General features: G+C 38.3%; 1 protein-coding gene across 1 annotated transcript; it reads right to left on the reverse strand.

Moving 5' to 3' along the window:
* Nucleotides 1-6,201: 6,201 nt before the first annotated feature.
* On the reverse strand, nucleotides 6,202-7,074 carry LOC123631790 (40S ribosomal protein S3a-like). Its single transcript, XM_045541775.1, is given in 1 exon segment — nucleotides 6,202-7,074. A coding segment is annotated over 1 exon segment (795 nt). The 5' UTR covers nucleotides 7,054-7,074; the 3' UTR covers nucleotides 6,202-6,258.
* Nucleotides 7,075-15,424: the final 8,350 nt, after the last annotated feature.

A 15,424-nucleotide genomic window follows, 5' to 3' on the forward strand; every position in this document is an offset into this window, starting at 1 on the left:
TGAGCCCAGGAGTTTGAGGTTGCTGTGAGCTAGGCTGATACCACGGCACTCTAGCCTGGGCAACAGAGTGAGACTGTGTCTCAAAGAAAAAAAAATCTAAACCATATCAAGTATCTTTTCAGATCATGATGAAATAAAATTATTAATAGAAATTAATAAAAAGAGGAACTTGGGAAACTATAGAAATAAATGGAAATTAAACAACGTGCTCCTGAATGACCACTGGGTAAATGAGGAAATTAAGAACGAAATAAAAAATCTTAAATGAAAATGGAAATACAACATACCCAAACCTATGGGATACAGAAAACAGCAAAAACAATGCTAAAAGAGTTTATAGCAATAAATGCCTGCATCAAGAAGTAGATTTCAAATAAACAACCTAATCATGTACCTTAATGAACTAGAAAATAAAGAAAGCCCTCAAAATTAGTAGAGATACAAAAATAATGGCAGATGAGAACAGAACTAAATAAAATAGAGGCTAAAAATTACAAAGAATCAACAAAATGAAAGTTTTTTAAAAAAAATAAACAAAATTGATAATCTCTAGCTGGGGTAACCAAGGGAAAAAGAGAGAAGACCCAAATGAATAAAATCAGAAATGGGAAAGGAGACATTACAACTGATACTACAGAAATACAAAGGATCATTGGAGACTATCGTGAACAACTATAACAAATTGGAAAACCTAGAGAAAATGGATAAATTCATAGACACATACAACCCACCATGATTGAACAAGGAAGAAATAGAAATAGAAAACATGAGCAGACCAGTAATGAGTAATGAGATTGAATCAGTAGTAAAAAGTCTCCCCCAAAAATAAAATCCAAGATCAAATGGCTTTACTGCTGAATTCTTCCAAACTTATAAAAAAGAATTAACAGCAATACTTCACAAATAATTTCAAAAAATTAAAGAGGGATGGGCATGGTGGCTCTTGCCTGTAATCGTAGCATTCTGGGAGGCCGAGGTGGGAGGATCACTTGAGCTCGGGAGTTTGAGACCAGCCTGAGCAAGAGTGAGACCCCATCTCTACTGAAAATAGAAAAAGTTAGCTGGGCCTCATCGTTCATGCTTATAGTCCCAGCTACTTGGGAGGCTGAGGCAGGAGGATTGTTTGAGCTCAGGAGTTTGAGGTTGCTGTGAGCTAGGCTGACGCCACAGCACTCTAGGCCCTGGAACAGAGCGAGACTCTGTCTCAAAAAAAAAAAAAAAAAAAAAAGAGGAGGGCATTTTTTCTAACTTATTCAGTGAGGCCAGCATTACTCAGATACCAAAGCCAGACAAGGACATGGCACACAAAAAAGAAAACCACAGGCCGATGTTATTGATGAACATAGCTGCAAAAATTATCAACAAAATACCAGCAAACTGAATCCACCAACACATCAAAAAGGTAATACACTATGATCAAGTGGTATTTATCCCAGGAAAGCAAGTATAGTTTAATATATGCAAATCAGTAATGTGATATATCACTTGAATAGAATGAAGGGCAGAAACTATATGATTATTCCATAGATGCAGAGAAAGCATTTGATAACATTCAACATAATTTATTATGTATTTCAAAATAGTTAGAAGCAAAGAGTTGAAATGTTTCCCACACAAAGAAATGATAAATGTTTGAAGTGACAGTTCTCCTAAATATACTGATTTGGTCATTACACATTGTATGCATGTTTGAAAATATCACATGTGCCATATAAATATGTACTATTGTAATGTATCAATAAAAGAAGAAAAAATTGGAGTACTTACACTTCCCAATTTCAAAAGCTACTACAAATCTATAGTAATTAAGATTTTGTGGTACTGGCAATAGGATACACAAATAGATCAATACAATAGAATAGAGAATGCAGAAATAAGTTCATCTGTTCATCTATTCATCTATTCATCTATGGTCAATTGATATTCAATAACAGTGCCAAGACTATTCAATGGAGTAAAGAATAATCTCTTAAAGAAATGGTATTGGGATGATTGGAAAACCACATGCAAAAGAATGAATTTGGGCTCCATCTTAGTGCATTTTGTGTAGCTATAAAGTAAGACCTGAGCCTTTCTAATTTATAAAGAGAAAAGTTTATTTGGTTTGTGGTTCTGTTAACTGTACAAGAAGCACAGCCCTGGCATCTGCTCAGCTTTTGATGAGGGCTTTTGTGATGCATGGAAACATGGTGGAGAAGGTTATAGGGAAGTGGGCACTTGTGAAGAGCGACCATACGGGAAGAGGAAGCTTGCAATATATCATTTCATTATTGTGGGAACTACTCCATTTCCCTGAGAAATTACTACCACAAGAATGGCACCAAGCTATTCATGAGGGATCCACCTCCATGACCCACACAACTCCCGCTAGGCCCCATCTCCCAACATTGCCGCACAGAGGACCAAGTTTCAAAGTGAGATTTGTTGGCAGCAAACTATATCCAAACCAGAGCATTATGCCCCTGGCTCCCCAAAACTCATGTCCAGCTCACATTGCAAAATACAATCATCCATTCCCATCAGTCCCAAAATGCTTAACTTGTTCCAGACTCAAGGCAAGTTCCTTCCACCTATAAGCCTATAAAATCTATATTTACTTCCAAGATATAATGGTTGTACAGGCATTAAGTATATATTCCCACTGCAAAAGTGAGAAATCAGCCAAAAGAAAGGGGTAACAGGCCCCATGCAAGTCTAAAACCCAGCAGGGCACACATTAAAACTTTTTTTTTTTTTTTTCAGACAAGAGTCTCACTCTATTGCATGGGCTACCTGACTAATTTTTTCTATTTTTAGTAGAGACAGGGTCTTGTTATTGCTCAGTCTGTTCTCGAACTCCCGAGCTTAAGCGACCCTCCCACCTGCTAGGATTAAAGGCGTGAGCCACCACTTCTAGCCCACACATTAAAACTTAAAGCTCCAAAAAAATCTCCTTTGACTCCCTGTCCTGTATTCTATGCACACTAGTGTGAGGGGTGGGCTCTCAACACCTCAGGCAGGCCCACCCCCATGGTTTTGTTGGACACAGCCCATTTGGCTGCTCTCACGGGTTGGAGTTGAATATCTTTAGCTTTTCCAGGCTGATGTTTGATGCTGCTAGTGGCTCTAGAGTTCTGAGGTTTGAAGGCAGTGGCCGTGTTTGCACTCCCAGGCTTTCTGATACATCCTCTGCAATCTAACTGGAAGCCATCAAGCCTCCACCATCTTGCATTTTGGGCACCTGTAGACTTAGCACTATATGGATGCTGCCAAGGCTTATTGCTTGTGCTCTCTGGAGCAGCTGCCTAAGCTGTACCTGGGGTGGTTTGAGCCACGGCTAGAGCCAGAGCAGTTGGGATGTGGGGAACAGCATCTCAAGGTGGCAAATGGCAGCAGTTCCTTGGCTCTGTCTGCTGAAACCATTCTGTCTTTCTGAGCCTTTGGCCCTGTCATGGGAGACACACAACCTCAAATATTTCTAAAATGCCTTTGGGGCCTTTTCCTCATCGTCTTGACTTTCAGCACTGGCCTCCCTTTTAGCCATGCTAATCTCTCTAGCTACGGGTTGCTCTAACCCACTTTGTTTCCTTTCCCAAAAATGCTCTTTCCTTCTCTACACATGGCCAAGCTGTGAATTTTCCAAATTTTTATGCTCTGCTCCTCTTTTAATTATAAATTCCACCTTTAGGTCATTCCTTTGCCGCTGTAATTCAGCATAAGCTGTTAGAAGTACTCGCACCACTTCTTGAATGCTTTGCTGCTTAGAATTTATTCTTCCAGATACCGTAGATCATTGTTCTTACGTTTGGCCTTCCACAACCCTTAGGACACGGACACAATGCTGCCAAATTCTTTGCTATGAAACAACATGGGTGAGCTTTACTCCAGTTCCCCGTAAGTTCTTCATCTCCATCCGAGACCTTGCCAGCATGGTCTTTACTGTCTGTATTTCTATCAGCATTTTGGTCATAACCACTTAAACAATCTCTAAGAAGTTCCCAACTTTCCCTCATTTTTAAAATCTTCTTCTGATTCCTCTAAACTCTTCTAACCTCTTCCTGTTACCCAGTTCTGAATCTGCCTCCACATTTTCAGATCTCTTTATAGCAACACTCCACTTCTGGTACCATAGTCTGTATTAGTTTGGGTTCTCCAGAGGGATGAACCAATAGGAGACATATATATATATATTATATATAATACACATATTCATTTTATATATTATATATATTTATTATATATATAAAATAAAAATATACACACATAAGTGTATTTTGTGTGTGTGTGTGTATATATATATATATGTATATGAGAAAGGGAGTTTATTAGGGAAAAATTGGACATGATCACATGGGTGAAGTTCCATGGTAGGCCATCTGCAAGCAGGAGAATGAGAGAAGCCAGTAGTGTGGCTACCGGAGAAGCTGGCAGTGGCTCCCAGGGAGGCTGATAGCATGGCTCAGTCTAAGTCTGAAAGCCCCAGAACCAGGGACAGTGCAGCCTCCAGTATGAGACCAAAGGCCTGAGATCACCCAAGAGGCTGCTGGTACACATCCCAGAGTCCAAAGAAGTTGGACTCTGATGTCCAAGGGCAAGAGGAGAAAAAGGCCTCCTGGTTCTGAAGGGGCAGAAAGAGCAGGAAAAAGAAAGCCAAGTGAGCTGAGCGTCCCCCTCGTTCTGCTTGCTTTGTTCTAGCTGCACCCGCAGCTGATTGGATGGTGTCCAAACACACAGAGGACAGGTGTTCCTCTCTTAGTTCACTGGCTCGTGCGTCAGTCTCCTCTGGAAACACCCTCACAGACACATCCAGAAACAGTGCTTCACCATCTTCTAGGCATCCCTCGATCCAGTCAAGTCAATACCTAATATTAACCATCACAGTCCTTATCTCACACCATATATATATACATATATGTATATATATGAAAATCAATATAGAACTCAATCAATATGCTATAACTATAAAGCATTTAGCAAAAAAGTAGCATAAATCTTTGTGACTTTGGAGTAGGCAATGTTTTTTTGGATATAACACCTAAAGTACAAGCAACTAAAGAAAATATATATAAATTGGAGTTCATAAAAATTAAAAACTTTTATGATTCAATGGACACTATCAAGAAAATGAAAAGGTAGTCCACAGAATGGAAGAAAATATTTACAAGCCATGTATCTGATAAGAATCCAATATCCAGAATACATAAAGAGCCTTATAACTCAACATTAAGAAGACAAATAACCCAGTTAAAAAATGGAAATGGATTCGATAAAATTGAATGCCCATTCATGGTGAAATTCTTAGCAATCAGACAATTGAAGACAATCTCATTAATGTGATGAAGTGTATTTTAAGGAGTCCCAAAGCAAAACTATTTAATGGTGATAACTTGAAACATTTAGAGGAAGAGAATACTCATTCACCTCTTCTTTTTAGCATTGTACTTACGTTCTAATTAGTTCATAAGTCAAGAAAAAAATACAAAATAACTTAATATTGGAAAATAAGAAATAAAACTGCCATTTATAGATGACATGACTGTGTACATAGAAAATCCTAAGTAATGTGAGATAACCGTAGTAAGTGAATTTAACAAGGTCACTGGAGACAAGGTTTAGGATATGTAAACAATTTTATTTGTATTTACCATCAGCAAACCAATAGAAAGTTACCATCATTTAAAAATATTATTTAATACAAATATGATTTAATTTATAACAGCATTAATAAACATTAAATACTTAGGAATATATCTAACAAAAGCTGTATAAGATTTCCACAGAGAAAAATCCAAAACTGTACTGAAGGAAATTAAAGAAGATTTAAATAAATAGAGAAATATACTGTGAAAATTGACTGAAGACTAAACATAATAAAGGTGTAAATTCTCCCCAAATTGCTTTGTATATTAATTCCAATCCCAAGGTCTAAGTGTTTATTTTTGTGAAAATTGGCAGGCATATTATGAAATTTATTTTGAAATGCAAAGGGCCAAGAATAATCAAGACAATTTTGAAGAAGAGCAAAGTTGGAGGGGTCATTTTACCAGCTATTCAAGTTTATTATAAAGCCACTTTAATTAAGACAGTGTGGTATTTGTAAGGGTTTAGATAAATAGAACAATGGAACCAGACAGGTAATATGGCATGCAGAACTGTGGGAGAAAAGATGTCCTTTTCAATATATGATGTTTAGTCAACTGTATAGCCATATGCAAACATGGCTTTTTTTTTTTTTTTTTCACAAATAGGACTCTTTATTTGTCATTGAAAGTCTGAATTTTAAACAGATTCTTGGACTGGTGGTTCATATCCATCAGCTCGTTCAACTTTAGCGCCTGTCTCGTCACCAGTAGCTTTTCCAGAGCTACTACCTTCACCATGAAGCTCCATGAGTTTCCCCAATTCAAACTTGGGCTTCTTGAGCATTTTTACTTTTCTAACAAAGACATCGTGGAGAGAATAAATAGATTGACAAGCCTTTTCTATGTCTTTTCCAATGCTGTCCGGAATCAATTTATTGACTACTTCTTTCAAGTCATTTGTCTGCACCTCTCTGGTCATGATTTCCATCATCTTCTTCCGGATTTGGCGGACCTGTTGGTGCTGAGCATAAGAGGTCTTCCGTATCTGATTGTTGCGTTATTTAGTAAAACCAACACAGAACAGATGAAGCAAATAACCATTGGTAGTCTTGACATCAACATGAGCTTCAATCATAGTCTGCCATTTTTTAACCATGGAACACATTTTGTCATGGGTAAGGTCCATGCCATGAAAATTAGTCAGGCAGGTTTTGCCCTGAACATCTTCAGTAATCAGCTTGAATTTTCTAAATGCAACTTCATCATTTTGCAGATCAGCGAGGCTCACTTCAAACACACGACCCTTGAGGCCATCGGAGGCAATTTTTGTTCCTTGAGTCCTGGTGACTAGTGTTTTCCCAATATTTCTTATATTGAACATAGCAGGTGCCTTCACATCATACCAATCTTTCTTAGAAAATGGATCAACCACTTTCTTCTTGGCTCCCTTTTTGCCGCCTTTCGTAAGGCGCTTGTTCTTGCCAACTGCCATGGTGCTGCTCAGAGAGCCAAAAGGGCCCCTGTAATATTTTGAAAAAAAAATTAATTCTTCCAGTCCATGAACATTGGATATCTTTCCATTTATTTTCTGTCTTTTTCAAGTTCTTTTATCAATATTTTATAGTTTTCAGTGTACAGGTCTTTTACTTCCTTAGTTAAATTTATTCCTAAGTATTTTTTTGGTAAGTATTATGAATGAGATTGCTTCCTTAATTTCTTTTTTGGATAGTTTTTTGTTAGTGTATAGAAATACTACTGATAAAAATCAGATACAAAAGTATCCTGCAACTTTACTGAACTCATTTACCAGTTAATAACAGTGTTTTGGTGAGGTCTTTAGTTTTTTTGTATGTCATCTACAAACAGGGACAATTTAACTTCTTCCTTTCATATTTGGTAGCCTTTCATTTTTTTTCTCTTGCCTACATGTTTCTTATACTATGTTGAATAGAAATAGCAAGAGTGGGTGTCTTTGTCTTGTTCCTAATCACAGAGGAAAAGGTTTCAACTTTTCCTGGTTGAATGTCAATCTCTGGATTTGTTTCTGGATTTTTGGAATTACCTAAAGGTAAATTCATTTTATAACTAATTCATTGAGAGTTTTTTTTCATGAAAGGATGTTGAATCTTTTCATATGCTTTTTCTGCATATATATATATATTTTTTGAGACAGATTATCACCCTATTGCCCAGGCTGGAGTGCAGTGGCATGATCACAGCTCACTGCAGCCTCAAACTCCTGAGCTCAAGTGATCTTCCCACCTTATCCTCATGAGTAGCTAGGACTGCAGATGTATGACACCAAGGCTGGCTGATTTTTTTGAAAATTTTTTGTAGAGATGGGGTCTCACTATGTTGCCAAGGCCAGCCTCAAACTCCTGGTCTCAAGTGACCCTCCCACCTGAGCCTCCCAAAATGCTAGAATTATAGGCATGAGCTACCACGCCTGGCTTGCATCTATTGAGATGATCATATGGTTTCATTCCTTCATTCTGGTAATGTGACACGTCACATTTATAGATTTGTGAATGTTGAACTATTCTTTCATGCTGGAATAAATGTCAGTTGAAAATGTCTAATGATCTTTTTTTGTGCTGTTCAATTTGATTTGCTAGCATTTTGTTGAGTATTTTCATATCTGTATTCATCAGGAATATTAGCCTGTGATTTTCTTTTCTTTTAGTGTTCTTATTTGCCTTTGGTATCAGGGTAATGCTGGCCTTGTGAAATAAATTTGGAAGTATTCTCTCATCTTAAAATTTTTGGAAGAGTTTGAGAAGCACTGGTATTAATTTTTTAAAGGATGTTTGGTAGAATTTAGCAGTGGAGCCATCAGGTCCTGGGCTTTTCTTTAATGGGGGGCTTTTTGTTACTGATGCAATCTTACTTGTCTTTGGTCTGTTTCTATGTTTTCATTATTTAGTCTTTGTAGGTTATGTATGTCTAGAAATTTGTGCATTTCTTCTTGGTTTTCCAATTTGTTGGTGTATAACTGCTCATAGTAGTCTGTTATAATCCTTTGTATCTCTTATCTGTGTGGCATCAGCTGTAAATGTCTCTTCTTTCATTTAAGATTTTATTTATTTGATTCTTCTCTCTTTTCTCTTAGTGTAGCTAAAGGACTGTCAGTTTTGTTTATCTTCCAAGAAAACCAACACTTGACCTCATTGAACTTTTCTAATGTTTTTCTAGTCTCTGTTTCATTTATTTCTGTTCTAAACTTTATTATTTCCTTTCTTATACTTACTTTAGGTTTTGTTTTTTTCTAGTTCCTTGTGGTGCAACATTAGGTTGTTTATTTGAGATCTTTTTTCTTTTTCGATGTATGTGTTTATTGCTATAAATTTCCCTTTTAGATTTGCTTGTACTACGTCTCATAGTTTTGTTATATTGTGTGTCCATTTTTGTTTATCTCATGATATTTTTTATTTCCCTTTCAATTCTTGTTTGACCCCTTTGTTCTTCAAGAACATGTTGTCCAATTTCCATGTGTTTGTGAATTTTCCAAAATTCCTTTTGTTTGTGATGTTTCGTTTCATACCATAATGGTTAGAAAAGATACATGATATGATTTCAGTCTTTTTCGATTTATTGATTTGTTTTGTGGCTCAACATGTGATTTATCTTTGAGAATGTCTCATGCGTGATTGAGAAGAATGTGTATTCTGCTGCTGTTATATGAAATGTCCTGTATTTGTCTGTTAGGTCCATTTGATCTAAAGTATATTTAAGTTTTATGCTTTCTTATTGGTTTTCTGTCTGGATGATTTATCTATAGCTGAAGGAGGGGGATTGAAATCCCCTACAGTTATTGTATTACAGTCTCCCTTTTTCTTCAGCTCTATTAATATTTGCTATGTATCATTATATGTTGAATGTTGGATGCATAAATAGTTATAATTGTTATATCCTCTTGATTAGTTGGCCCCTTTATCTTTATATAGTGACCTTATTTGTCTATTTTTACAGTTTTTTACTTCAAGTCTATGTATAAGTATATATAAATATACATACTTCTGTTCCCTTTTAGTTTTCATTTGCAGGGAATATATTTTTCCATTCTTTCACTTTCATTCTATGTGTGTCCTTAAGGTGAAGCAAGTCTCTTATAGGCAGCATACAGTTGGGTCTTGTTTTTATTATTCACCTACTCTATGTCTTTTTATTGGAGATTTTAATCCATTTATATTCAAGATAATTATTGATTGGTAAGGACCTACTACTGGCATTTTGTTAATTGTTTACTTGTTATTTTGTAGATATTTTGTTTCTTTCTTCCTATTTGATGTTTTTCTTTGTGATTAGGTGACTTTCTCCAATAGTATATTTTGATCCCTTACATTTTATCATTCATGTATCTGTTATAGATTTTTGCTTTGTGGTTGCTATGAAGCTTACAGAAAACAGTCTATAGTTATATGTGTTATCATTTAAGATGATAACTCAGCTTTGAATGAATAAAAAAAAACTCTACTGTTTTACTTCACACACTTCCCCCACATTTTGTTTTTGATGTTACCATTTACCTTTTTATATTGTGTATCTTTTACCAAATTATTGTAGGTATTATTATTTTTAATAATTTTGCCTTTTAATCTTGTACCAAATATATGTGATATACACACCATCAATACTAGATATTGAATATTAGAATATTCTGAAATTGTGTAATTAATTTTACACCTCAGTTTACATTTCATATGTTATGTTTGCTAATTAGCATCCTGTTCTTTCAGCTTGAAGAATAGTCTCTTGCATTTCTTGAAAGACATGGCTAGTGTTGATGAACTCCTTTAGGTTTTGTCTGAGAAAGTGTTTATTTCTCTTTTATTTCTGAAGGACAGCTTTGCTGGGTATTCTTGCTTGATAGTTTTTTTCTCTTTAACACTTCAAATATATTATACCCACTCTCTCCAGGCCTGTAAGTTTCCCCTCTAAGAAATCTGCTGATAGTCTTATTGAAACTCCCTTACACATGATTTACTTCTTTTTTCTTGCTGCTTTAAGGATCCTTTCTTTGTCTTTGATTTTTCACAATTTGGTTATAATATTTCTTGGTGTAGTCTTAGGTGAATTCAATCTGATAGAGACCTTTGACATTCCTGTACCTTGATATTTATATCTTTCCCCAGATTTGGAATGTTTTCTGCTATTATTAATATTTTTTAAAATAACCTTTCTTCTCTTTTGTTTATTTCTTCTTCTTCTCTAACTCCTGTAATTCAAATATTTGCTCTTTTGATACTTACATAAATCCAGTAAGGTTTCTTCACCCATTTTTATTCTTTTTTCTCTCCTGACTATATGATTTCATATAACTATATAACTGTTTTTTTTTTTTTTCAAGACAGAGTCTCGCTCTGTCTCCCTGGGTAGAGTACAGTGGCATTATCGTAGCACACTGCAACCTCAAACTCCTGGGCTCAAGAGATCCTCTTGCCTCAGCCTCCCAAGCAGTTGGGAGTACAGGCCCACACCACCATGCCTGGCTAATTTTTCTATTTTTTGTAGAGATGGGGTCTCGCTCTTGCTCAGGCTGGTCTCTAAATTCCAAGCTCAAGCAATCCTCCTGCCTCAGCCTCCCTGAATGCTGGTATTACAGGCGTGACCCACAACACCTTACCTTGTATAACTGTTTTTTAGTTAACAGAGTCTTTCTTCTGCTTGACCAGTTCTTCTATCATCATTCTCTATTGCATTTTTTGTTTCATTCATTGTATTTTTCAGCTCCAAAATTTGTTTAATTTTTTTCATAATTGCAATGTTTCTGTTAAATATCTAACTTTTGTCATTTATTGTTTTGATTTTGTTGAAATAGTTTTCTCTGTATTTTCTTGAAGTTTTCTAAGCTTCCTTAAAACAATTATTTTGAATTCTTTGTCATGCTGTTCACAAATCTCCATTTCTTTAGTGTTGGTTACTGGTGCTTTATTTTGTTCTTTTCTTGGTGTCATGTTTCCCTGATGGTTCTTAATGTTTGTGACTGTGTGTTTGTGTGTGTGCATTTGAAGAAGTAGAAACTTATTCTTGTTATTGCAGACTGGCTTTGTCTGAGATAGCCTTTCACTGGTTAGCCTGTTCAGAAACTTTGGGCTAGCTGTCTGGTGTGGTCCATGGGTGGGCATGTTGTGGAAGTGCTTGTGCAGGCTGGTCTGGTGCCTGGCCCAGCAGGTGGGCATGTCTGGCACTTGGGTCTACAGAGTTGGTCTTATAGCCTAGATTCTCTGTGGTGGACCACTTGTTCTGGTCCATGAAGTTAGGCCTAGACCCCATATCTGCAGGGGCCATCCTGAAGCCTGGATCTGTAGGGACTGACCCGGCTCTTGAATAGTCCATGAGCTTGAGTCTGCAGGGGATGGCTAGGCACTGGGTTGCGCCAGGCACCTGAGTCCATGGTGGCCAGGCCTGGAGCCTGGGTCTCTAGTGGTAGTCCTGGAGTGTTGGTCCTCTGGGACTGGCCTGGCACCAGAGTCTAATGGGGTTGTCCTGGGCCGTGGGTCTGCTGGAGCAGACCTGGCTCTTGAGTCCACTAGAGCCTGGGCCCATGGGGACTGGTTTGGAGCCTGGGTGTCAGCTTGGTTATAGGGCAGATATATAGTCTGTGTCCTTGGGGTCCAGTATGAAGACTGAGATCATGGATACTGTTCCTGGAGCCTGTAACTATGGAGGCTTGACTTGAGCCTTTGGACATATATACTGACCTGGAGGTCAGGTCCATGATGGTTGGGCTGGGCTGGGGTGGGCCGGGCCCTGGGGCCACAAGGTGTATTCTGAAACCTTGTTCCATTGGGTCTGTCCTAGAGCCTAGGTCTGTAGGTGCTAGGCCAGTAATTGGGGTCTCTTGGGATGGGCCTGCCTCCTGGGTCTGCTGGAGTCTGGTGTTGTACTTGCTGACTTGGTACTAGACTGGCCTGGAGCCTCTGTCTGTGGGTGCTGGCCTAGTGCCCATGGCCAGGGGTGTTGACCTGATGCTGGGGTAGGCCTGAATCCTGGGGCTGTGTGGATTGACCTGGTTTTTGGCTTGTCTGGAACCTGGGGTTGGCCTGGAGCTTGTATCTGTGGGGACTGGCCTGGGGTGAGTACACAGGTCCTGGCCTGATAATTAGGGCTATTTTGATTGGTCTGGTACTGGGCTGTACCTGTAGCTTGGGATTGTTGGGGAAAGCCTGGTGGTGGGTGTGGTCCAGAGCCAGAGCTACTGGGGCTGACCTGGCCTCAGAGTGGGCCTGGAGCCTGAGTCTCTGGGGGCTGGCTTGTCACTGGTATTGCCCTGAAGCTTTGCGCTGTTGTATTGGTTCAGCTCTGGGGTCAGTGTGGTGCCTGGGGCTGATGGGATTGCCTGGAAGTGGGGTGGACCTAGAGAATGAGTTTGCCGGGCAGTAATGGAACCAGGGGCTACAGTATGTAGTGGCACTGGGGCAGGCCTGGTGGCTCAGTCTGCAGGTACCAGTCTAGAGTCTAGAGCCATGGGGGCCTGCCTGGCACTAGACTTTACTAGGGTAAGCTCATTGTGGGGGTTCAAGGCAAAGTCTGGTGCTCACTTTCTTCTTCTTCCCTAAGTGTAGGATATCTCTTTCCATGCGGTGCTGCTTGGCGTTGGGAGAGGGGGGACATAGTTAATTCAAAACTGTCCTTCCTATGGTCTTCAATGGGCCTTTTCTTATATCTTTGCTATATCCAGGTGCTATAATCTCTCAGCTGAATTCCATAGCTCTTGTGAAGGTATTTTCACGTACAGATAATTGTTCAAATTGATGTTTCTGTTGGGGGGATAGCACTGGAAAGTCCTATTCCACCATCTTCCTGACATGGATCACTAAATGCCTAAAAATTAGTCCTTTTGAACTGTCTGCATAATGCCAGAACCACAGAACATTGTACCTCAATTTAGCCTCTCCTGACATTTACACTGTTGTTCTCAAGTATATATATTTTAAACTTCTTGAGGCATTTTTGTTTGAAAGTCAATATTCATTTGTTTTCTTAAGAGATAGTCTTGCTCTGTCATCCAACCTTGTGTGCAGTGGCATGGTCATAGCTCACTGCAGCCTTGAACTCCTTGGCTCAAGCAATCCTCTCACCTCAGCCTCCTGAGTAGCTGGGACTACAGATGTTCACCACCACACCTGGCTAATTTTTAATTTTTTTTTTTTTTTTTTTTAGAGATAGCATCTCACTATGTTGCCCAAGGTGGTCTTGAACTCCTGGCCTCAAGTGATCCTCCTGCTTCAGCCCCCCAAGTAGCTGGGATTACATGTGTGAGCCACTCCACCCAGCTGAAAGTCAATATTCATTTTGATTTTTCACATATCATGCCTTTTAAATTTTGTTCTTAATTTCTTTCTTGCATTGCAAAGCTTTTGTAACAGAGTAGTTGCCCCTCCTCCCATAGATATGGAAGGGTAAAATTGACAGTGGGGACTATGTAACAGAGGGAATGGCCTAAAAAACAGCAATGTTTTTTGTCTCTTTAAAACCCTCTTACCCTTTTATAGAGCTTAAACCTGCATCCCTGCCTCAGGTCAGTGGTAGGGAGGGGCAGGGGTGTGTCCTTTGTTCTTTGTGCTACAGGAAATGACTCAGTGGAGGTAGGTGGAGGTCTGGGAGGTCTGGATGGGTGGAGGTCATGAGATCCTCTTCATGGGAGATGCAATGGATCAGAATTTAGCCTGAAACTGATAACCCACCCTTTAAAAGCTCGGTATTTCTGCTTATGATTAGGAATTGGTACTTTCAGATGGGAGCCTGACATTTTCCTTATTTGCCAGCAAATTAATAAATCTTTTCTTCCTTCTCAAACCACTTGTCCTTGTTCTGATGTGGCCTCAGGGACAAGTGCCGAGCTTTTGGTAACACTAACACTTTTGTATGAGATAGTTTTTCTTTCACTTAAGATTTTCTTTGGGAGTTTCCTTTAAAAGCAGTATGCTACTGATAGAATTCTTATTGCATGAAAACATCTTCATTTCTGGGGATAATTTTTGCTTGGTATGGTATTAGAAGTGTGCAATTATTTTATTCCATCACTTAGAAGATTGTAGTCCATTTTTTCTGACTTCCATTTGAATCAGCTGTTAGTCTTACTCTTATAAATGTAATCTATCTTTGATCTCTGCCTGCTTTTAAAATCTTCCATGTCTTTGATTTTTAGCAGTTTTAGTATGGTGTACCTAAATATTTATTTTTGGTATTTATCTTGCGTAGCTTTAGAGTGCATTGTGAATCTGTGGAATGACTTAAGGTTTTTCCTATTCATTGGGAAAAGATCCATTATTTTCTTGCCATCATGTTTTCCAGTTTTGCTTCTGCACCACTCTCTCTCTTCCTTCTCTTTCTGGGACACCAATGACACATGTATTACATACCATTTTACTCTATCATGTATGCTTTTTATATATACCCTTTTTTAATTCTCCTTCTGTCTTTTCATGTTGTGTTCTGGGTAGTTATTTCTGACCTATCTTCCACTTCTTTAATTTTCTTTTCATTGGTATAATTTGCCTTCATCCCATTTATTGAATTCTTAATTTTAGATATTATATTTTTCAGTTCTAGAATCTCATTCTCTTTCTTTTTTTAGTTTCTAGTTTTTTACCAAAGTGATCAATCTTTTTTTTCATTTCTTTGAACATGCTAATATGGTTATTTTAAAGACTATGTCTCATAATATCATTATCTGGATTCTACTAGGGACTGAAACTGATCTACCCAGCCTGTGAGTACTTAAGGTGAAAATTTGTGGCAGGAATTGTCTTTGGCCAAGTTTTCTAGGGCTTACTTCATTTCCTTCTTGTTTCCTTTATACTCACTCACTCATCCCATTGCCAAGGCTGGTGTTAGTGTGAGGTGTCCTAGCTCTGGTT

Source organism: Lemur catta, chromosome 2, assembly GCF_020740605.2.
Source record: "Lemur catta isolate mLemCat1 chromosome 2, mLemCat1.pri, whole genome shotgun sequence".
NCBI lineage: Eukaryota > Metazoa > Chordata > Mammalia > Primates > Lemuridae > Lemur > Lemur catta.